This window comes from Ictalurus furcatus, chromosome 20, assembly GCF_023375685.1.
Source record: "Ictalurus furcatus strain D&B chromosome 20, Billie_1.0, whole genome shotgun sequence".
Lineage (NCBI taxonomy): Eukaryota > Metazoa > Chordata > Actinopteri > Siluriformes > Ictaluridae > Ictalurus > Ictalurus furcatus.
The window spans coordinates 1,807,339-1,831,499 of NC_071274.1; the positions used below are offsets into that span (position 1 = coordinate 1,807,339).

A 24,161-nucleotide genomic window follows, 5' to 3' on the forward strand; every position below is an offset into this window, starting at 1 on the left:
TCTTTGTACTTGGTAGACTCTTAGGGGGGGAGAAAAAACGGTTCTTCAAAGGTTCTTTAAGGGTTTATTGGATAATTCTGGGTTCTTTTTTTCTTCGTAAGAGCGTATCTATATTGTAAAACTTATATGTAGTTAACTAGCAGGACGTGTGAAATCGTCGCACACGTCGTACTGTATCAGTGTATTTAGGTTTATTTGAATAAAAATATCCATTAACTGCCATTTCTGTCTCTCTGGAAAGACTGTAAATGGTAATAACCTACCTCAAGAGGGTGTAGTAAACAGAGCACCTCCATCTGTTGGTGAATGGAGTAGATGGTCCTAAGATGGAGGTTATTAACAGAGCGTAGTGATAGCGGTACCGTCAGGGTCAGCGCCCGGAAGGTCGCGAGAGCCACTGTTGGGTCGTTGAGGATGGATCGTAACCCTGGATTGGATTCTGCTGCCAAATGAAATAATGTAGTTATAACGAAGATGTCGGCAGGTGGGGGTTCTCCTGTTTATACCCAACTCGTTAGGAAATCCGAGCTCAAAACCGGGACTTCAGATACACTAAACGCAACGTAGGACAGTCAGGAAGACCGCTTGCTCATTCATTCACTCATTCATTCATTCATTCATTGCTGCTTCTATCAATTTTATTTGCCTTAAATGAACTGGTTGTTTTGGGTTTTTTTTTTCTTCATATTTCCCTCACCAGTGATGGTGCAAAGTCGTCCATTGCTCTTTTTTATTATTATTATTATTCTTCATTTCATTCGAGTTACTGTGCTTCTACTGCAGGTGGATTTCACACGTGACACCAATTGAGCTCATTTTGCAGTCTAACAATCAAAAGACATGATGATGATGATGATCATGATGATAATGACTGTTACCGCTTGTGAAAGCTTCGGATTGATGAAAAAGTGGTGCAGAAAGTGTGACTATTTGCTTTTTTAAAAAATTTTTAATTTTTTCTTTTAACTTTGATGTGTATGCAGACTCAAAGATTCAAAGATTCGACGTGTTCTATCGAATAACACATATATGGTCGTCCCTCACCGTTAGAATTAGATAATTAGATGAAATAAAATGCCATAAGGGGGGAAAAAATAATAATAATAATAAAAAGTCCACATTGTTTGGTCTAATTAGTGGTTACCACCAGAGCACTTGGAATTAGTACAAGCACAGTAGTTTGAGGAACTTTGGGTAGACGTGTTCAAATTAATGCAGATGTTAATACAGGTGTACAGATGTTCTCGGAAGCTCGCCGACAGCCGTGACCCGCAAACGGCTGTTCAACTGTAAATAAATGTATGCAAATGTACATGTTTAAACAAACATTCCTTTTTTGAGTCCTGACTGTAAAAAGGGTGTATGTTGACTAGAAGGCGGCGATGAAACGCCAAGAAAATGGCAGTACCATATGGCGTAATTCAGATTAAAAATCTAAACTAGTGTGGTGTACTTGACGTATTAAATGGGGAAAAATAAATAAATAAATAAAAATTTGCAAAAAAGATAAAAACCTGTTCATTATTGGTCTAAGTTGCATTGTGTGATGAAAGTGCTTCAAATGCATCGACTCTGTTACCTGATTTTATTGTATATTGAAGAATAAGACAAAAAGAGCATTACATTTTTGTATATATTGGATTTTTGTAAATTTTTATTTGATTCTAATGCAACACAAAAGTACCAAATTCATTTAATAAAGTACACTGTGGTCATTTTATACGTCTCCCTCGCCACGTTCTTTTCAGGCGAAAAGCTGAAGATTTTAAGAGCCATGATCGGACCCTTGACCTTTAACCTTGAACCCCGACCTGCTCAGACGCGTGCTCGAACTGGATTCCGTTTCGTTTGTAAATCATACCGAAGAAACAGAAATCCATCAGGTGCGATCGCTGGACCTTTAACAGAGCAACTTCGAAGATGGATTTAAGCCCCGCCCACTTCACGATCATGTCATTCCCCCTTGAAATCATTGATTTTATTATTTTTTTAAAACTCCTGGCAGGTTCTAGGATTTAAAAAGAAAAGAACGCACGATAATTTGGAGTTTGTCCTGCACACGTGCCTAGTTAATAGGAAAAATGGGTTCTCGGAGGGGTTCGAAAGATTTATTGGATAATTAAGCCTCGGAAAACGGTTCTACGTGGAATCCTGTATGATACGGAGACGCTCTGTTGCAAGAACGTTCTACGAAAGGGTTCAGAGTGTAACGAACCCTTCATTATTAAACAACGCTGATGAAGAACTGCTGACTGCTAACTTAAAAGAAAAAAAGTTCTAAGAAAAGTTAGCTAAATGTTAAAAACCTGAGAGGTTCTAGGTTCTAAGAAGAAAATAATTTCCCAGTAGGAAAAAAAAAGATGTTCTTTTAAGGTCTTGTGGGGTGTTCCCCGTATGTAGTGGTTAGTACCTACCAAAAGTGGTCCAAGGCGATAGGGTCATGGGTGCGTGAGCATCAGTACTGGACCATGGAGTAATGGAAGAAGGTGTGGCTTACCTGGGGAAGAGACGGCACCAGGATGCACTACGGGAAGAAGGTGAGCTGGCGGAGGTAGTGTGATGCTCTGAGGAACGTTCTGCCGGGAAACCTCGTGTCCTGGCGTTCATGTGGATGTTACTTTGACACGTACCACCTACCTAAACGTCGCTGCAGACCGAGTACACCACTTCATGGTAACGGTATTCCCTAACGGCAGTGTCCTCTTTCAGCAGGATAACGCGTCATGCCACACTGCAAAAATAGTTCAGGAACGGTTCGAGGAACACGACGAACAGTTCAAGGTGTTGACTCGGCCTCCGATTTCCCCAGATCTCAATCCGATCCAGCTTCTGTGGGACGTTCTGGACAAACGATCCACGGAGGCCCCACCTCGCAACTTACAGCACTTACAGGATCTGCTTTTCCAGACCGCAGCTTTCAAGACCAAATTTCTGAATGCTAAATTCTTTAAAAAAACAACAAAACAAAACAAAAACCCTGTAGGGTTGTACGACTCAGCAACGGAGAAGAAGAAAAAGAAAAATTCAAGCTTGAAACAAGTTTGAAATGCAGCCTGTGGCAGAGACTTCCAGTTACAGCTTGCGTAAAATTCGAATACGCCCGGAGGCGTTCCGTAATCAAGCGCTTTTAAAAAAGGTCCCTAATTGGTAGGAGCTGATGGAAAAAAAGCAGCTGCTCTTGGTGTACAACGAGCAATAACTGACCCAGACCTAATCAAAAAAATACGTTTTTATTTTTAGCGTTTTCTGATCTACAATTAGTGCACCACTGGGCGGATCAGTACAGGGTCACGCGCTGCACGATGGTCACACGGATGCGCTTTGCATCGCCGTGTTCGTGCTCACGCTCCCCAGTCCATTACAGAAACAGTAAGCTCAGAAGTGCTAGCAGGGCTAACAATGAGCTCATCTGCACAACGATAACACATTCCTTCATTAATAACAACGTTACGGACAGACAGAAGGTTCAAGAAGAACAAAAAGCAGTCGGATATTTGTTCCCACTACGATGCTTTAGGTATTATGTACATGATCATCGATATGTATACGGAGTTGCCGGTTTATCAGATCCACCTACCGTGTAGATATACAATTACCGATGGGTCAGAAGTGTGTTGATTAATTTTCTCTGACAGCGGCTGTGACAGTAGCGCAGCTCCAAATCACACATTTATATTAATGCGCTCCTTCTGATACGTTATCGTTTCTTGTATCACGCACTTATATTCAATTCAATTTTAATTTTATTTGTATAGCGCTTTTTACAATAGACATTGTCTTATATCCATCTTGACACGTGTAGATTTGTTGATATGTCAGGACGTGTTTATTTAACGCTCGTGGAAGGAGTCTCCAGCGTCAGCGTTTTGTAACAGGCAAAGCTGTAACTAAGTTTTCCAACATACTGCGATTTTTTATTTTTTTAAAAAAATCTAATTAAAGAGCACCTATTATGGTTCTGAAACGTGCCTAATTTTGTTTGGGGTCTTATACGGTCGATTTACACGCGTCCGAGGTCCACTTTAACGTGCTCATAATTTAAACTGCAGCATTACCTTTTTTTTCCCCCCCAGTGTCACAAACGACTCTTTAAATGATCCGTTCTAAAGGAATCGTTCTAAACTCCTCCTTTCAGAGAGCATACTCTGCTCTGATTGGTCAGGCGTCCCAGTCTGTCGTGATTGGTCTACCGCTGTCAGCGTGCAGCCGATGAAGACCAGAGGCGGGGCTTTTTGTTACGAACCTACGTAGGTCAGTACAGGAAGTAAAGTCTGGAATCACTAACGACTCGTTTCAGCTGTTCAGCATCGATTCCTTCTTTCGGGAGTCGATAACGCCGTTTGGCGTGCGCTCTGATCTTTGAAAGTTTTTTTTTTCTGGGCGGTAACAGTAACTCCGCTTTATCACACCACACAATGGTTGATTATTTGCCTATAAAAGCACGACATGACTGTAGGGTTACATCAGATAAAAGATAGGTAGGTAGATGCATCTAAAACTGGCAACTTGGTATAAGTGCGTATGTATTTTTCCTATTAAGAAAATCATAGCAAACACCTTTTAAACACCTTTTAGAAGTTGGATGCAATAAAATCACAGATATAAAAGCAATAATCATGATGCTTATTAGTTGTTCTGCTGGTCAAGTGTTCATATTCCAGGAATGTTGTGATTTCCCTCATTAATGTGACAGCTCGTTATTATTCTTCTTCTTATTATTATTATTAATCAAGCCTTGATTTTTAGCAGAACCAGAAAAATCTCGAATAATCCGAAAGATTTTGAGCCAAACAACCTTCACAGTCAAACACAGTATATCCCATTCAGTCCCGAATCACAGATAATCACAGTATGTTTCATTTAAAAATAATGTTTGTTTTTTTCCATTATTATGTCAATCGTGACGTTTTTTTTTATATGTAAGAAATATGTTCATTTTAAAATCGCACCAGCTCTAAAAGCCATTTCGTCATTTCTGACATCAAGTAACCAAAAGGCCTCGTTTGTTTTGGCAGTGGTCCTTCAAAACGATCGAAGTGTGCAAATAAGTAAAAAAACAAACAAACAAACAAAAAACAACATAAGAAACACACGATGCACCGTCTTCCAATTCATGTGCACACGAGACATAATACACACCGTTATTAGAGATTCCTTTTTTTGTTGTTTTTTTTTCGGTGACATTTGCCGACGTGCCCATGCCACGAATATCAGTAACATCAAAAGATCACACATATAGAGGATATATTAATTTGGTAACACTTCCAGTTCTCTGTTAAAGTTATGCTGGGAATAAAAGTCGTAGAGTTTTGTTTTTTTTTTAGCCTGAGAGGGAGGTGTGCTGTTCCTCTTCAGGCGTGCTGTGCAATCGGTCGTAGAGCACCTGAAAGAACTTCGTGCTATTCGTGTTTGGGGCGCATGTGGAATCGCTCCAGGAGAGCTCGCAGGATGCTGCCGGGTATCTTTTGGTGTCGGTCGATAAGCTCTTGAACTGCTGCCTGCACCTGAAGAAAGGTTCGGATTAGAGAAATTATTATAATCAACTGCATATTTTATGAAGTAAGGCATTTTTTGCCACAATATGACTGACTGCTCTGTGAGGCACCAATGAGGACACCAGCATTCGTACTGATGATCTCAGGTCATAGCTGTTGTGTTGCACGGACGGACGGACGGACGGACGGCAGGGCAATATGAATGGGCGGGTGGATGGACGGATGGTTGGTTGGATAGATGAGGAGTTGGACAGATAGATGGGTGGTTGGATGGATGGACGGATAGACAGATGGATGAGTGGTTAAAGAGATGGATTGATTGGACAGATTAACAGGTTGAGAAGTGGTTGTATGTGTGGATGGATGGATGGATGGATGGATGGATGAAGGTTGGTAGGATGCTGGTTGAATGGAGGAATGGGTGGTGGGATTCACAAAATGCTAGGAGAGTAGGTTGAGTGAATGGATGGATGGATGGATGGATGGATCCATCCAACCACCCATCTATCTGTCCAACTCATCATCTATCCAACCAACCATCCATCCATCCACCTGCCCATCCATATTGACCTGCCATCCGTCCGTCCGTCCGTGCGACACAACAACTATGACCTAAGATGGGTTGGTTGGTTGGGTTGAGTGGATGGATGGCAGGTTGATCAGTTGGATGGATTGATGGATGGATGATAGACGGCTGATCGATCCTTGATAGATGTATGGTTGGATGGATGGATGGATGGATGGATGAGTGAGCGAATGGTTGGTTGGAGAAATGGATGGACTGATTTGTTGATCCTGAATGGACAGACATGGATGGATGGAAGGGCAAATGTTTGGTTGGTTAGTTGGATGGATGGACGAATGAGGGGATGTTTGGTTGGAGAGATGGAGGGATAGATTAATAGGCTGAGAAGTGGTTGGATGAGCGAATGGATGGATGAATAGTTGGTTGAATGGAGGGATGATTGGTGGGATTAATGAATGATAGAAGAGTGGGTTGAATGAACGGATGGATGTATAGTAGGTTGAACATGGAAGAATGGATGGATGGATGGATGGATGGGTTGTTGATTAGATGGATTAACTAGATAGATGTTGTAATGGTTGGATAGATGGGCTATTGGATGACACTCTCAGTCTCTGTATAAGCCTGTGTGTGTAGTTCTGTCTCTCTCACGGTCTCTGTGTGTATTTATTTATGACTCTCTCAGATGCCGTACCTTTTCTGCCAACTCGGCCGCTGTGAGTTTGGGATCATAGGGAATGGGGTCGCCTAGGTAAGTGCGGAATTTGACCGGGAATCCTCCGTAGATAGGCGCGATCGGGAGACGAAACCTCTCATACAGCCATCTAAAAAATCCTGAAGAGGACATTTGTGATTCATCAGCAGGATGCTAAACTCATTACACTGGGTGGATTTATAGAATGACCTTACACAAGACTTACTCAAATTTCCCAGAGAGCGGAATCCCTCCCGGACGTTCTGAGTAAACATGGGAATGATTGGCTGAAGAGAAAGAAAAGAGGCGAAGCAGTGGGACTTTAGTTGATCGGGAAATGTAGAAATGCAGTTCTCACTTTCCAGAACGTGTTTACGATAACGTACCACTTTGGAATCGATGGCCACTTGTGCGAAGCCTTTGCGTTTGCCCCACAGCAGCGTGTACGTCTCGTCGCTGAACAGAGCCTCCCGTACGCCTCCCGGAGAGATTCCCAGCAGGTGACCGCTGCGCAGAGCCTTCACGCACTCCTCCTGCGGCCCATGGATCACGCTGAACACCTCCAGCAGCAGCTTGAACCCTGACGGTAAAAAAAAAAAAAAAAAAGCAAGACATTATCATATAGCTAGTAATAAATTAGATGATAATGCCAGGGAGATCACGCTAACTGTGTTTATTAGCTGTCAGAAAAGTCGCTTTTCTTACATGCATATTTTAAATTATTTGTAACTATTTATAAAATCTACCAGAAATTTTAAAGACTTTCCATATGTGGTCTATGAGGACACGATATGCAAATAAAGCAGAAGACAAGGCCACGGTGCCTTCACTGGGACTGTCAAGCACAGAGGCCACACCTCCTTTAATGAGACTAACAGACACAGAGAACACGCCTCCTTCACTGAGACAGACAACCAGTCACACTGCATTAGGAATGACAGAGGCCACACCTCCTTCACAACAACTGACAGAGGCCACACCTTCTTCATAAGGACAGACAGAGGCCACACCTTCTTCATAAGGACAGACAGAGGCCACACCTCCTTCGTTAGGACCTCCAGAAGCCACACCTCCTTCATTAGGACTCATAGAAGCCACGCCTCCTTCATTAGGACTGACAGAAGCCACGCCTCCTTCATTAGGACTGACAGAAGCCACTCCTCCTTCATTAGGACTGACAGAAGCCACAACCTCCTTCATTAGAATTGAGAGGCCACACCTCCTTCGTTAGGACTGACAGAAGCCACAACCTCCTTCATCCTGCCTGCTTACCTGGGATCTTGAACAGGAAGTGATCAGCCACCGAGTGACACGCGCGGCCTTTCTGAATGATCACTCTCGCCAGGAAGTAGTAGTAGTCGATGGGAATCGCTCCGTGATAGTAGACGATGAGGGCGGGGCCTTCTTCTGGAATCTTCTCTAAACCACAGATTTCATAACCTGATATGAAAAAAGAGGTTAATGATGTCCTCCCCTTACTAGACAATATTCTTATTTTATTTCTATTTGTCATTTTTAAACTGTATTACAAAATAAATCTGTTCCTATGTTCACTGCACACACTGTACTTTCTATATATTTTGACAAAGATAGAATAGTTCTACTGTCAATATTTTGACCCGTCCCCCACCGCCGGCCCTTCGGTGCCGTGCCGTGCCATACACACCGTGCCATATGGCTCCGTGGCCGTCCCACAGCGTGGCCAGCGTCTTCCTGGCGCAGTCCCACAGGTTATAAGAGTAGGCCTCTCTCAGCTGGTTCTTGCGCTTGTACACATGCAGGAAGAGGATGGACAGGTAGAGCAGGATGACGATGACGAAAGGCAGGATGAAGACGATGGCCAGGGGCGTGAACACCCACAGCAGGTACTCCAGGAAGCTGAGGTAGTCCTGAAGATTCCCCCAAGCCACCCAGTCCTCCCAGGCCACGAGGAGACACCTGAGGACGCCCGCAGTTTCGTCCCCTGACCAGCACGACTCGTTCTGTCCAGACATACTGCTGCTGCTTCAGCCCGTCCCTCTGCCAGCAGGCGGACGGCTCCGGCTCGGGTTCCGGCTCCGGCTCCGACACGCGTGCCTGAGTTAGACGAGAGCAAATAAATTCTCTGGCATATTGTTTTCAAAACCATATTCTTGAACTCCTACAGGAAGTAAACACATGTAACAGCAGGGAAACAATATGCGATTACTTGGAAAAAAAAAAACCAAGTAAATATTTCCGTTACAGTTGCATCTGATAAATAAAATCACATGTCAGGAACGAATTGCCAAACGATTTGTATATAGACAACAAGAATAAATAAATATTGATAAATAAATCTTAGATCAAATACAACAAGAGCACTTAGGATTCAGAAGTGAACGTCTATTTTATTTTGACACCGACTCTGACATGAAAGATCCTAAAGTCGACACTGGCATGCAAATAAATTACTATTTAAACCGTCGATTTTACCGAAAATCGAAAATGACAAGCCTGAAAACAGTCCGATATTGTGTTTAAGACCGATAACAAACACTGATGTATTTCTAACTCACACTAACCATCTAACTACGAGTCGCGACGAGCTCCTTAAACACCGGGGCATTAAAACACAAATGATATCATTAAACAAACACATTAAACAGAAATAATAATTAAATACTTACTCTTTTTTTTTGGACAACACGCCCTCAACCTGCTTCTCCTCCACATCTAATATACATGCTAAAACCTTAATAAAACTCACATAACTGTCTATTACGGTTGTTGTTACTCTGTTTTCCTTCCGGGTTTACCCACCGGCTTTCTTTACATGTGTCACGAACCGGAAGCATTCGCCTCCGCCAACAACTTCCATCGCTGTCTCTTCAAAACAAAAGTCATCGGCTTCGTTCACGCTGCATATACACTTCAGTGATTCGAGTTGGTACACGCGAATGATTTTCACCTTGCGTGGCCTGTCAAGATTGTTATTTCTATTGTATATTTATTCATTATTAGTACAATTAAAAACGTGAGTAATTAATATACACAAGCTGGTTTGTATGGCATGCGGGGAGGGGGGGGGGTGTTCTATTTTATTTATTTAATTAGTTAGTTAGTTAGTTCTGTTTATTTATTTAGCTGTATTTAATTAATTTAATTATTTTATGTCCTATTTATTTATTTCGCTAGTTAGTTTGTTTGTTTGCGTATTTATTCTCTAATAAATTTGATCAATTAAGCAGGAAGGGTGTTTGTTGGTAAATCTACAAGGAGCAACGAAATCTTTCTTTCTTTCTTCTTTTTATTTATTTATTTATTTATTTATTTAAAATCCAGTACAAAGATTCGTCCATAAAAATCGGTATTAAATACACGAGCTGCTCCGCTCTTTTAGAGACTTTTAACTTGTCGTCTGTTCTCCCAGAATTCTTTGCTCAGTTTTTCCGAACATGTGAGAGGCAAACACTCTGATCACTTTTTAATTCTCGGCTGCTTGTTTGAATCTTGCACTAGTTTGATTTCTGTTATTTATTTATTTATTATTAAATACATTTTGATACGCGAGGTAGTGACGTCATGTCGGCCCTAATGAAGTGCGTGTGCTGATTGGCTGCTCCGGAATCCGCTCATGTTAGGAAGCGTGTAAATCATTTGATCATTTTATAGTTTGCCATAATGATCAATCAGGTGAAATGGCACTCTGGTCCAATAGCTGAGATCTTTTTTCATCAGGGTGCAGAAGAGGAAATGACGATACACTGCTTTTATTCCAGAGCTTTTGTCAAGTACGTGCCTGATCTTAATGCATCCTTAAAATGTCATTTGTGACACAAAAGCACTAATGAGATATATGCATGTATATTTCTTAAAATGCTGGACTACTTTTCCTCTCATCTTTGTTCATTTAGATGCATTGACAGTTCCTGTCTTCTCTCAGTCTTCTACTACTACTATGTAGCTAAAAGTATGTGCACCCCTGACCATCACACCCGTATGAGGTTCTTCCACAAAGTTACAAAATCTTATAGAACGTCTCTGTACGCCATAGCGTTACAACTTCCCTTCACTGGAATTTGAGCACTGTTCCAGCATGAAGCGAGCTCCGTGAAGACACGGTGTGTGAGGGTTGGAAGAACTCGAGCGTCCTGCACAGAGCCATGACTTCGACCCCACTGAACACCTTCGGGACGGACTGGGATCGGAACCTCGTTGACATCCCGACATCAGCGTCTGATGTCAACCTCACTAACGCTCTTGAAGCTGAATGAACACGAATCCCCGCAGTCACGCCCCAAAATCTAGCGTAAAGCCTTCCCAGAAGAAAGACTGGAGCGCGTTATAACAGGAAAGCTGGAATAAGTAAATCTGGAACGAGACGGATGTTCGGCAAGCACGTGTTCAGGGTGTGATGTTCAGGTGTCCATGATTGTTGTGATATTTTTGTTTATTCGTAGACATTTCTTTAATGTGTCGCTTTAAGGTATGAGGATGCTCTGTGTTTGGTTTGTTTTGAGCACTATTTCAGGAGCCCCTTAAATGATGAGCTTTAAAGAGCATTCGTCTCGATGATTGACGGAACCACCGAATCTGCCATGATTCCATTTAATATCCTCCGATAGAACTTTGCTCAGAATCTCATGCAGGCGTGATGTTCCTTCACGGATGATGATGATGATGATGCACACCGTATAAAGGAGCGTACCTGCCCTTTAAGAGACTCGTTATTATCGTGTTTTATGCGATATGGACGAAATTAAAAGATGAGATGAGACCTCGATCCGTTGTTTTTGCCGTAATGTTATTTACGTCGTCTGTGCGTTTCCTGTTGCAGTGATCGAGAGCTGTATAGATCGGATTTCAAGTCTCTGCAGAGTCAGACCCAGGACGGAGCGCGAGGTGTGTAAGCGCCGAGATTCGTGTTCTTTTTACATGAAGTGAGACGAATTAAGCTCTTAACCCTGTTGACTTTCTGTTGTTTGCAGTCTGTCAGGAGGAGGAGGATGAAGATGAGGAGTCCAGCTGCTCTGAGGAAGAGGAGGAAGCAGTGCTGGATGAAGAAACCATGCTGATGGTCAGTTTGGGGCTCCCCGTAGCGTTCGCCAGCTCCTCGCTTCAGAGCAGAGCAGTACGTCTTCGTCTGTGTTGTTTATTTTCTTTATAGAACGACGTGAATGTGGAAAAGTTGGGGTCTGTTTTCTTGGCAGATGTTTTTAATGATGTATTGTGATTATTATCAGAGTTTTAACCTTTTCCCTGTGCACTGCGAAGAGCAAGAATGGATACCGAGTGAAGAGGAGCAGCAGCACAGAGCGCTGGGAGAACTCCGATTATAATAAAAGCACACAGCTGGTGATGGGCGAGGAGGAGCGTGAGAAGGAACCTGAGGAAGAAGAGCGTGAGGAAGAACCTGAGGAAGAAGATTGTGAGGAAGAACCTGAGGAAGAAGAGTGTGAGGAGAAAGAACGAAAGGAGGAAGAGTGTGAGGAAGAAGAGTGTGAGGAAGCGGAGATGAAGGCTGTCGTGGACGAGATTTGCACAGAGCCGGAGTCTACCACTGATGTAATTACACCCTGACGTTAGAGTTTATATTAATCTGTCTGTCTGTTCATCTGTCTGACTGTCTGGGTCTTAATCTGTCTGTCTGAGAGATTCCACCTTCTGCGTGTATAATCTCTCTTCTGCCTGTCTGTTATTCTGTCTGTCTGTTGACCTGTCTGTCTGTCTGACTGTCTGTCTGTGTGTTTATTAATCTGTCTGACTTTTTGTCTGCCTGTTAACCCATTTGTCTCTCTGCCTAGTAATCTTTCTGTCTGTCTATTAATCTGTCTGTCTGTTTTTTAACCTGTCTGTCTGTCTGTTAATCTGTGTCCATTAATTTGGCTGTCTGTCTATTCATCTACCTGTCTGTCTGTCTATTCATCTGTCTGTCTGTCTATTCATCTGTCTGTCTGTCTATTCATCTGCCTGTCTATCTCTCTATTAATCTGTCTGTCTATTCATCTGTCTGTCTGTCTATTAACCTGTCTGTCTATTAACATGTCTGTCTATTAACCTGTCTGTCTATCTATTCATCTGCCTGTCTCTGTCTATTAATCTGTCTGTCTGTCTGTTCGTCTGTCTGTTAATCTGTCTGTCTATTAATTTGTTTCTGTCTATTCATCTGCCTGTCTGTCTGTCTATTAATCTGTCTGTCTGTGAAAAGTTCAATAATACTTATTTTTTTATTTCTACAGAAATAATTTAATATTGAAAAACAGGATGTTGAGTAAAACAGTTCTGTCACGGAATAAACTGCTTCCAGTCAGAGTTTGTAATTGTTATTTAAAAGAAAAACAAAAAGATATGATGGACAGATATCTCGTAAAGGTGTACTGTGACACAATTTCTCAGGATATTTATATCACTGTATCCATCAGCCTTTATTACTGCGTTTACGGGAAAGTGTGCCTCTCACAGTCGCATAAACCAGTCTGTTAATTGGCTGTACGTGTGATTATATTATTTCCCAGCATGCCTGGCTGCAGTACTGGAATCTCCATGGAGAGAGCCTGTTGTGGACGAGCTGGGTGGAGAAACACTCCGAGTTCTCCAGCGCGTCTCCTCCGGCTCCGTGGGCGTGTCCTGAGTGGAGGGAAAAGTGGGAGGAGCATGCTAATCAGACGTATGGCTATTACTGGGAGCAGTTTAACTACTGGGCTTCTCAGGGCTGGACTACGGCCGAGACGACCGGCGCCGACGCTGCTCGAGACGAGGAACCGCACGCCGAGGAACACCGTGAACAGCTGGATGTGATGGAACCGGAGAAAGAAGGGCATGAGTCTTGCTGTGATCATACGTCAGGAGAACTGGAGAAGTTTCCGGGAGAAGAAAACCCCACTGACGTCACAGAGCTGGTTAGCACTTTAAACTTGGAGACAGAGAAGCGCGAGCATGATGATCTTAATAAAACTTTACACTGTAGTTATGCTAATGAGCCTAATGACGGAGAAGACCGGAAAAGACCGGCTTCATCGGGCAGCACCAGCACGGAGAGTAAGTTCAACATGTTAAAGGTGCAGTTGGAAATGTTTAGAAGTGTGTATAAACCGGCAATAATCGTATCATAATCATAACATTTCATTGCTATGCCATGGATCTGGCCCTTATCTACATTTCATGCTTTAGCTCCACCCCTTTTGCATTAAGGGGGCTTCTGTTTTTGTTGTCTCAGTGAAGGAGGTGTGGTCTATGTATCTGTCAGTCTCAGTGAAGGAGGTGTGGCCTTTATCTGTCAGTCTCAGTGAAGGAGGTGTGGCCTCTGTATCTGTCAGTCTTAGTGAAGGTGTGGCCTATGTATCTGTCAGTCTTAGTGAAGGAGGTGTGGCCTCTGTGTCTGTCAGTCTTAGTGAAGGAGGTGTGGCCTATGTATCTGCCAGTGAAGGAGGTGTGGTCTATGTATCTGTCAGTCTCGGTGAAGGACGTGTGGCCTCTGTATCTGTCAGTCTCAGTGAAGGAGGTGTGGCCTCTGTATCTGTCAGTCTTAGTGAAGGAGGTGTGGCCTATGTATCTGTCAGTGAAGGAGGTGTGGTCTATGTATCTGTCAGTCTCAGTGAAGGAGGTGTGGCCTCTGTATCTGTCAGTCTTAGTGAAGGAGGTGTGGCCTCTGTATCTGTCTGTCTCAGTGAAGGAGGTGTGGCCTCTGTATCTGTCAGTCTCAGTGAAGGAGGTGTGGCCTCTGTATCTGTCAGTCTCAGTGAAGGAGGTGTGGCCTCTGTATCTGTCAATCTTAGTGAAGGAGGCATGGCACCTGTATCTGTCAGTCTTAGTGAAGGAGGTGTGGCCTCTATGTCAGTCTCAGAGAAGGAGGTGTGGCCTCTGTATGTCAGTCTCAGTGAAGGAGGTGTGGCCTCTGTATCTGTCAATCTTAGTGAAGGAGGCATGGCACCTGTATCTGTCAGTCTTAGTGAAGGAGGTGTGGCCTCTATGTCAGTCTCAGAGAAGGTGTGGCCTCTGTATGTCAGTCCCACTGAAGAACTGATTCACTGATTTAAAACTCTTTTTCTGTTTCAGAAAGCAATGAGAAACCGAAGTCCAGTACTCAGCCGAATAGAGACAGCCAGCCAGCGAAGAGCGGCTCCAAGGAGGATGACAGTGACGAGGACGAGCCATCAGAGAGAAAAGCAAAAATGAAAAGAAGGTAACCCCTCGTTTATATGTATTTAGTGTGCAGTGTTTTTTCCAGCTTTAGTGCTTTTCTATTAAAACCTAACAAATACATCCGAATACTTGTAGCTAATGAGAGCAAGTTGTTTAACGCATCTATAAACTGATCACTTATATTGAACCATTTTAGCATTTTATTAGAGCTGTTCATCTTGTAGAGCTGCTTTCCCCACAGTCACGAGCTAGACGTTGATGAACTCGCTCAGATGCCTGCTGACGAAGCGTGGGAGAGTCTGGGCCTCAAACGCGACCCTCAACACAAGTAAGACCCGTGCACCGTCTCACACTCGCGTACTTGTGTGTTCCGAATCACACGGTGTATTTGTGTTGCTGCAGGTTTGTGAGTGTTTTAAAGTTCAGGAGAACTCCGGCGAGAACTCCGAGGAAGGCCAAGTGGAGACAGAAAGCCAGCTGCAAAGTCAACAAGCACGTGTTCTTCACCGAGGACGGAGAGACGGCGGAGCCCAAGATCAACCACACACTCCAAAAAGTGAGACAAAGAAAATCATTTCACATACACAAGCACACATCAAGGAAGTATAATACTGAAGCTCAGCTCAGCGTCCAGTTAGGAGGCACTTTACTACCTATTTTCAATGACCTTTTTCATTCTAGGTGCAGAATTTCCTCCAGACGGTCCGAACTGAGAATGACTCCGAGAAGACGGCGGCACCAGTGCTGGACAGAACGGGAGACGGACACGGCGCTCCAAATCCACAGGAATGTCCAGAGGAAAAGCTGGAGGAGTTTAAGGAGACTTCTCATCTTGGAGAGCATGGAGAATGTGAAGAACGCTTATTCAGCGAGCAGCAGGTCATAACCGAGCTGGAGCCAGAACCACTAACAGAACCAGAGCAGGAATCGCATGTTCCTTCAGACTGTCATGAGCAGGAACACGGAAGGGAACATATCCCTCTGGACATCCCAGACTTCCTCCTTCCTGATGCGCCAGAAGATGAAAATGGAGGTTAGCATGCAGCACGTTTGATTAGCCCGGTGTGGGACTGAGGGCATGTCGTTAGCATTCGTGTATACGGAAGTGCTTTTTTTTTTATTTATTTATTTATTTTTAAACGTATTTTGCTAGCTAACCTGACAGGATTTCTGTGAAGGTTTTGTAAGTAATGTTTATAAATGTTGACAATCTGAGTCTGAGATAGTCTGAGACTTAACAATTTTAAACTACTCTGCTTGCTTGAACGGGTTTTATATCGTTCAGCCGAGAATGAGAAGTCTTCAAAGAAGAAGAAAAAGAAGAAGAAGGCTAGAAATAGGAGGAGGAGGAGGGACGTTGGCGCGGACATGCCTCCCGAGATTGCAGCCGAGCCGGAGTTGGCCAAGTACTGGGCTCAGCGTTATCGGCTGTTCTCCCGTTTCGATGAGGGCGTTAAACTGGATCACGGTCAGTCAGAGCTATGTTTAATAAAGCATTTCACTTGTATGATTAACATATTTTTATATTTTTATTTCCCGTTAAATAACGTTATGCATTTTGGAGTAGGTGCTTATTATGGGGCCAAGCACCAAGGGATCATTTTGATATCAGATATCAACCCTGGTGCTTGGCCCCCCGTTATCGCTGCTCTGTTTTACTCCTGTATCCCGTATGTTAATCAGTTCTTTATTAGGAATGAAAACTCCATTATGTTGACTGTTAATTCACGCCAGCTGGCTGAGATCAGTTTATTTAGGAAGTCGTTCAGGCTTTTGGAGAGTTATTTTAGGCCACTGCCTGGATGTTTATTCATTTTGAAGTGCCTCGGTCTGATCGGTGTGACTGTAGCGGAAGTTAAATGCTGTGTTGGATACTGCTGAATAAAGATGAAAAGAAAGAGAGATTTAAAATAATGAATTGGAGACAGTTTAGTATATCAGAGCTGTCATTAGAGTAATGCGGGTATGACTATAGATTTTACCAAAAGAGCCCATTTTTAAGGAATTACCATTGTGGAACTAGTGCAGACATCATAGTGACAGGTGTGTGTGTGTGTGTGTGTGTGTGTGTGTGTGTGTGTGTGTGTGAGAGACAGACAGAGAGGGAGGGAGGGGGAGAGGGAGAGGGAGAGAGAGAGCGAGATGGAGCGAGCGAGCGAGCGAGAGAGGGAGGGAGGGGGGGAATTGGCCAGGAGTGCATCGCCTGATGAACTGCCTGTGTCTGCAGGGAGAAATGCTGACGTTACTCAAAAAGCCCTTCACGCCTCCTGCATCAGAGCAGGGAAAGAGATTTTGACAGAAAGAGAGAGATTCAGAGGCAGAGAAAAAGAGAGAGATATTCCACGTTTCAGAGGTGAGGAAAAGATGAGAAGAATTAAAAAGGGAGACTGGTACTAAAGAGAGGGATTACTTGCTTGTCGTATGTTGTTGGACTGACAGATACATAGGCCATTCCTCCTTTACTGGGACTGACAGATACATAGGCCATTCCTCCTTTACTGGGACTGACAGATACATAGACCACGCCTCCTTTACTGGGACTGACAGATACATAGGCCATTCCTCCTTTACTGGGACTGACAGATACATAGACCACGCCTCCTTTACTGGGACTGACAGATACATAGGCCACGCCTCCTTTACTGGGACTGACAGATACATAGGCCATTCCTCCTTTACTGGGACTGACAGATACATAGGCCACGCCTCCTTTACTGGGACTGACAGATACATAGGCCATTCCTCCTTTACTGGGACTGACAGATACATAGGCCATTCCTCCTTTACTGGGACTGACAGATACATAGGCCACGCCTCCTTTACTGGGACTGACAGATACATAGACCACGCCTCTTTTACTGGGACTGACAGATACATAGACCACACCTCCTTTACTGGGACTGACAGATACATAGACCACGCCTCCTTTACTGGGACTGACAGATACATAGGCCATTCCTCCTTTACTGGGACTGACAGATACATAGGCCATTCCTCCTTTACTGGGACTGACAGATACATAGACCACGCCTCCTTTACTGGGACTGACAGATACATAGACCACGCCTCCTTTACTGGGACTGACAGATACATAGACCACACCTCCTTTACTGGGACTGACAGATACATAGACCACGCCTCCTTTACTGGGACTGACCGATACATAGGCCATTCCTCCTTTACTGGGACTGACAGATACATAGACCACGCCTCCTTTACTGGGACTGACCGATACATAGGCCATGCCTCGGTGGTTTTCACCTCGCCACTCTTCCATGAAGCCATTTTCCCCCAGTGTCTTTCTGATAGTGGAGTCATGAACAGCGACCTTTATTGATGCAAGAGAGGCCTGTAGGTCCTTTTGATGTTGTCTTTGGCTCCTTTGTGACTTCCTGGATGAGTCGTCGCTGTGCTCTTGGAGGAACTTTGGAAGGTCGGCCACTTCTGGGAAGGTTCACTACTCTACTGTGATTGAACAGGGTTTGCAGTAATCAGGTCTGGTTGTGTCTCGTCCAGCTGAACCCCATTATCAATGCACTTTCATAGATTTGGGGAATTAGTAACTACGGGGGCAAATACATTTTCACACAGGCCCAGTTGGTATTGGAGAACTTTTTTTTTTTTGCTTCGATGAATAACATTATCGTTTAAAAGACTGCGTTTTGTGTTTATTCACGTTGCCTTAGTTTTATCTTTAGATTTAGTTTTCATTTCTGAAACGATTTATTATGACATCGACACAAACACAGAAGAAATCAGGATGGGGGCAAATACTTTCTCACAGCATGGTACATAGGCCACAGCTCCTTCACTTTGACTGAGACACAGAGGACGTCTCATTATTTTAGATTTATGCAGACGCCACTGACTCCCAACTTTTACCCAATACACACTTTTTTTTTTCCTTTTTATTCCATTTGATTGCTGTTTATTTCCGCGTTGTAACCGAGATTAATCGGAGCGCAGTTTGATTAAATTAGATGGAATTGAGCTGTTCTCACTCACGTTTATCAGATTGTTTTTGTACAAGAGAATCTCCAAAGCTCCGTGACTAACATGCTTTTACAAGTTTCTCAGAGCTCGGATCATCAGGCACCCACTGAGCGTTTGAAATCAGACATCGGAGCTTTTATCTTCTCGTATACATGTCGACAGAGCCAGCGGGATCTTCCCCGACCCACACCTCCCTCTTACATCCACCTAGTAGTTTTTTATATATATATATATATATATATATATATATATATATATATATATGTACGCCTTTTATTAGAGATTATATTAGATATATTAGAGTTGTATATTGATTGAAGATGCTGTGTGTAAAAGAACAATCGATCAGAGTTTCTCTTCAGCATCACAGGAAGTTCCTCCACTGGGCTTGGACATGACGTACATCTGTGACGCGTGTGGAGTGAATTAATAATGATGCACACGGTCAAGTGAGAGTAAGCGAATACTCCTGCAGAAAAGTAAGATTCATGTTGTCTTGGGACGAGCCCACTGGAGTGTCAGTCATATGCTCCACCCGTTTTTTGGGTAGACATTTTCGAGGTCCGTAGGATATTTTGGCTCGACTGCACCGACAAGGATTAAACACGACCTAACGAATCAGTTATTACAATACTAATCTGTGATTTTAAGACCTTTGACCTTGGATTAGGTCATGTTACTCTTTACTGAGACTAGCAGGCACAGAGGCCACGCCTTCTTCGCTATACTGACAAGCACAGAGGCCACGCCTTCTTCGCTATACTGACAAGCACAGAGGCCATGCCTTCTTCGCTATACTGACAAGCACAGAGGCCACGCCTTCTTCGCAATACTGACAAGCACAGAGGCCACGCCTTCTTCGCTATACTGACAAGCACAGAGGCCACGCCTTCTTCACTATTCTGTCAAGCACAGAGGCCACACCACCTTTACTGAGACCAACATGCACCTAGAAAAGAATCGCAAAGCACCAAAGGAAATATATTTAATGAAGTTAATAATATAATAAATATGAATATAGTTTAGCATATTGGTAATGAAGTTGTACAGTAAAAATATCATAAATAATATCGAGAAGAACGTTTTGTTGGCGCCACCGTGTGTTTAAGGCATAAGACGTAAACAGGAAGTTGTTTCGGGAGACTGCACGGCTCGCTGCAGGTGTTTTATTCTCAGAGGACTGAGAAACACAAGAGGCGGAAAAATCGGAACTGTCTGGTGGAGCCTGGAACAGATGGTGTTGATATGCGTAGAGAAACGGGAGGACACAGTCTGTTAAACTTTCCATCGCCTCGGAGCTTTGCGAGAGTCTAGGTCTGGAACGAGGCATTCGTCATGGAAACGTCAAGCCATTCTGTACTTAAGCTTCCAGTTTGGTGGTTTAATCGTCAGGATTGACAGCTGTGCTTTAAAACCAGGTCCTGATTGACGCGAGCTCTCGTCAATCAGCAGCTCGCTGCCTCCTAGTGGTGAAACCATGCAATCGCAACCAGTCAGAAATGGGAAATAATCTATATTAATATCTTATATTAGTATTTATCTTTTGCTTTGACATAGTAAATATTATCTACACGAGACAGCCACATGAGTGTAGCTTCATAGTTTCAGTTTGACTAAGCGGACCAGATTCAGCTCTGGAAACGTGTGTGGTTTCTCCCCAGAGGGCTGGTTTTCCGTCACACCTGAGAAGATAGCCGAGCACATTGCTCAGAGAGTGCAAGGTGCGTCCCAGGCGCTGGTCATCGTCGATGCCTTCTGCGGCGTGGGAGGAAACGCTATCCAGTTTGCCCTCGCTGGAAACACGGGTACAGCAGTTTTCCACACAATATACCAGGTCATGACAACTCCGACACTTTTGAAATGTAGAGTTTTTAATTTGTCCGTCTTTGTGTTTTAACGTCACTCAGTGATCGCCGTCGATATCGACCCGGTGCGATTAGCACTCGCACGGCACAACGCTGCGGTGTACGGGGTCAGTGAACGGATCGACTTCATCCAGGCGGATTTCCTGCAGGTGGCGCCGCGGCTCCGGGCCGACGTAGTCTTCCTCAGCCCACCGTGGGGAGGACCCGAATACCTCAGCGCTGACGTCTTCAACATCGAGACCATGATGAGCCCTGACGGATATCCTTTAATTAAAACCTTCTACTAATGTTACCTTTTCATAACGCAATAACTGAGGACCGCTTGTCCTACACAGGGTCACGGGGAGCCTGGAGCCTGTCCCAGGGGACTCGGGGGAGAAGGTGGGGGGCACCCTGAACGGGATGCCAACCCATCGTAGGGCACAATCACACACTCGTTCGCACACTACGGACAAATTCGAATTGCCAATCAACCTACAGCGCATGTCTTTGGACTGGGGGAGGAAACCTATAGACGTGACGCTATATCTCCATAACGCTTTAGCATATTCAGACCGAACTTGGTATATGTCGTCATGACACGAGGGTACCTGTTTCATGACATGAGGGAACAGCGCCACCCAATGTTCACGAGATACGAAAAAAGCACATTTCTGCTTATAACTTCTAAACGGTTTGTCATAAAATCATGACCATGCTAATATCATGCTTGCTTATCTGCTTACTTTGCCCCCCCCTGTAGTGCTTGGCCCCATAATTACTGCTTGCAGCTATAATTATTATTATTATCAACAGCACCACTTCCAAAAGGAACTTTAGCACGAGTACAGTTCTAGAGTCATAGTTGGGAAATGGCTGTGGTATAAGAGGAATAAAACACTTCTGGATGTGCTGTTATTGCTAATTTACCTACAACAGCACACCCCATATATAGGGTAGTAGCTTTCTGGGATTGAACCGAATTTTAAAAATCAGACTGACATTGAGATGCTGAGATCGTCGTAAGTCACTTGTTCATGATGTGGTGTTTGATCAGTACAGCGTGTATGCCGCTGAAATTCCTTAACCTGCTCATACATTTGAAATTTTCAGGCTGGCCAAAATGATTTCGGAAAACGTCGTGTATTTTCTCCCACGGAATGCCGACATGGAGCAGGTGAGAACTCGACCGTGATCGTACAGAGAGAGACAAACGTCAGATCAAATCAATTCTTAAAGTAATCGTACACAGTTGAGGTTATAAGTTTACATGCATGTTGCAGAATTTACACAAAAAAACGAACCAGTTCAAAAGTTTACATTTTGAGTTTACTCAGCTTGCCTTAGTTTTGATCTTATCTTAGACAATTGGTCTAAGTCGAATTAGACAATTTTAGTATGAGCTCTACACAAAAACTGAATAAATCAGGATTTTGTGGTTTTTTTTGGGGGGGGGCAAATACTTTTTCACAGCACTGTAACAGTTTGCCCATTCTGCAAGGCGTATGTAAACTTCCGACCTCGACTGTATCATATCATATCAGATCACATTACTTTAAAACGGCTGTAAATCATATTAATGTCAACTTGTACGAAGAGATAAACATGCAAATTGCAAGCAGATGCAAAGACTGTATAAAGTGAAATAAAGTGAAATAATGATGTTCTCACTTCATCACGCTTTGTGCCGTCGTCTTCCCGACACTGGCTATTCACAGTTTCATATTTTATCTGTGCATTTTGTCCTAACGTGCCTCACTGAGCACTCACAGCTCCAGATAATTACACTTAATTAAAATAGTTCTCTCTCTCGCTCTCGCTTTCTCTCTCTCTTGCTCTGTCTCTCTCTCTCTCTCTCTCTCTCTCTCTCTCTCTCTCTCCCTCGCCCACTCTCTCTCTCTCTCTCCGTAGATCGCATCTCTCGCTGGTCCTGGTGGGAAAGTGGAAGTGGAGCAGAACTTCCTGAATAACAAACTGAAAACCATAACTGCATATTTTGGCAATTTAATCAAGTCCGATTCATAGTCGATTCAACTTTTTTTATTTTTTTTAAACTCCCTCCGAATCTGATTCCGCATGCAACGTGTACTGTATATACGGTCTTTATTTATTATTTCATATTAGAATGAATTATTCCTCTTACAGGTGACCCCTAATGTCCTTGTACATCTGTATGTTCTTCTATTAAAAGTCGATGCAAATGAAATACCATATAACCCTGCAGCAGGACTGCGAGTGTGGGGGACTCTGCTCAGATATTGTTCAACCCTTCCAGCATAATAGCAGCCATTGTCTCCAATGTTTTATCGATATCTTCTTCCGAGTCTAAATGTGGATAAAAAAAATAACACCCCAGCGGTCCACGTCTTGTACCGTAACGTGTGTGTGTGTGTGGGGGGTTTTTGTAGTTTTTTCTGTGGGCCATGTTTTATGGATGCTTTAAAATTGCAGCTTTTTAATGGAACCCACTTTATGATTAAAATGACAGTGAAATGTTCACGGTTGCGGTTTTGCAGTCCCCCCTCAAAACAAATACGAAACAGCAGAGCAGGCGTACCAATAGGAAACTTGGGACTATTAATAAACCATTGTAGTGAAATATGACTAAATAAATATGGGTGTGTTCGTGTAGAGAATAAGGAAATGTCTATTTGGTTTCGGTCTGATTTGATCAACCGTGCCTTTAATCTGTGTCCCTCCATCCATCCATCCATCCATGTACAATGTAACAAAATGTTTGGTTTAATTTAGAAATCTTGGATCTCTCTGTTTTCTTTGATCTGTATCTTCGACACGCCGCATGTTGGCCTGATGAACAACGGAACAGGTTTTGGACGTGTTCTCTTTGGAAAAACGGCTCCTCGGGAGATCTTTGGATGGAGCCTATTTTTCTAAAAGAGGTCTATTAGGGACTTTTTCTGAAATATAGCACCTCTCTGATGTAGGGTTCTACGTGCGAGACGAGCCGAAGAACCCTTTAAGGTACTAAGTACTAATGTACCTGTGATTTGTATCCAGAATTGTGCAAGTGAATTTTTTTTGTTTGTTTGTTTGTTTTTTTTCTTAATAATAAATTGATATCATTATTACATTACACTGGCGTGCGTGATATTATATCAGATGATGATAAAAGCGGTGTTCGCAGCTCCAGTCTCCCAGACTCGTACGTCCTCCCCGTGTCCGTGTAGCCTACGTTTCCTCCACGGTTCTCCGGTTTCCACCAACCTCCCGAAATTGCCCCTGGGTGTAAGTGAATGAGTGTGTGAACATGTAAGCGTGGTGTCATGTGACAGATCGGTGTCCCATCCAGGGTGTATTACTGCTTCACGCCCAGTGTTTCTGGGAAGCACTCTGGATTCACCACGACCCTGACCAGAATAAAGCGCTTACTGAGTGTGAATAATAATAATAATAATAATAATAATAATAATAATAATAATAATGCAACCCCTTAAATCTGAGTGCTTCAGAATAATAGATAAATCACTCTTGGAGTTATGTCTTTA

General features: G+C 43.4%; 2 protein-coding genes across 3 annotated transcripts; one reads left to right on the forward strand and one right to left on the reverse strand.

Annotated features, from left to right (window-relative positions):
• Positions 1-1,570: 1,570 nt before the first annotated feature.
• Positions 1,571-9,686, reverse strand: tmem68 (transmembrane protein 68). The gene is made up of 7 exons (XM_053651158.1): positions 9,364-9,686; positions 8,382-8,791; positions 7,988-8,155; positions 7,102-7,295; positions 6,942-7,002; positions 6,716-6,855; positions 1,571-5,504 (listed from the first exon to the last, which is right to left on the reverse strand). The coding sequence occupies exons 2-7, from the start codon at positions 8,707-8,709 to the stop codon at positions 5,400-5,402; spliced, it is 996 nt and encodes a 331-aa protein (XP_053507133.1). The 5' UTR covers positions 8,710-8,791; positions 9,364-9,686; the 3' UTR covers positions 1,571-5,399.
• A 77-nt stretch (positions 9,687-9,763) lies between these two features.
• Positions 9,764-22,871, forward strand: tgs1 (trimethylguanosine synthase 1). Of its 2 annotated transcripts, none has more exons than XM_053651153.1 (14): positions 9,764-10,467; positions 11,514-11,578; positions 11,665-11,807; positions 11,951-12,241; positions 13,192-13,714; positions 14,732-14,858; positions 15,060-15,146; positions 15,221-15,374; positions 15,500-15,851; positions 16,104-16,286; positions 20,473-20,616; positions 20,719-20,935; positions 21,754-21,832; positions 22,567-22,871. In XM_053651153.1, the coding sequence occupies exons 1-14, from the start codon at positions 10,358-10,360 to the stop codon at positions 22,678-22,680; spliced, it is 2,589 nt and encodes an 862-aa protein (XP_053507128.1). In that variant the 5' UTR covers positions 9,764-10,357; the 3' UTR covers positions 22,681-22,871. The 2 variants fall into 2 exon arrangements, with proteins under 2 accessions (XP_053507128.1, XP_053507130.1); XM_053651155.1 differs by having other exon boundaries at positions 11,665-11,753.
• Positions 22,872-24,161: the final 1,290 nt, after the last annotated feature.

Excerpts from the sequence above, each read along its gene's own strand:
- tmem68 (XM_053651158.1), bottom strand. The coding sequence starts at position 8,709 with ATGTCTGGACAGAACGAGTCGTGCTGGTCAGGGGACGAAACTGCGGGC. Across the intron at positions 8,156-8,381 it reads CCACGGAGCCATATGGCACG|GTTATGAAATCTGTGGTTTA; the intron begins GTGTGTATGGCA and ends TTTTCATATCAG. Across the intron at positions 7,003-7,101 it reads TGGCCATCGATTCCAAAGTG|CCAATCATTCCCATGTTTAC; the intron begins GTACGTTATCGT and ends CTTTCTCTTCAG.
- tgs1 (XM_053651153.1), top strand. The coding sequence starts at position 10,358 with ATGATCAATCAGGTGAAATGGCACTCTGGTCCAATAGCTGAGATCTTT. Across the intron at positions 16,287-20,472 it reads GGGCGTTAAACTGGATCACG|AGGGCTGGTTTTCCGTCACA; the intron begins GTCAGTCAGAGC and ends GTTTCTCCCCAG. Across the intron at positions 20,617-20,718 it reads TGCCCTCGCTGGAAACACGG|TGATCGCCGTCGATATCGAC; the intron begins GTACAGCAGTTT and ends AACGTCACTCAG.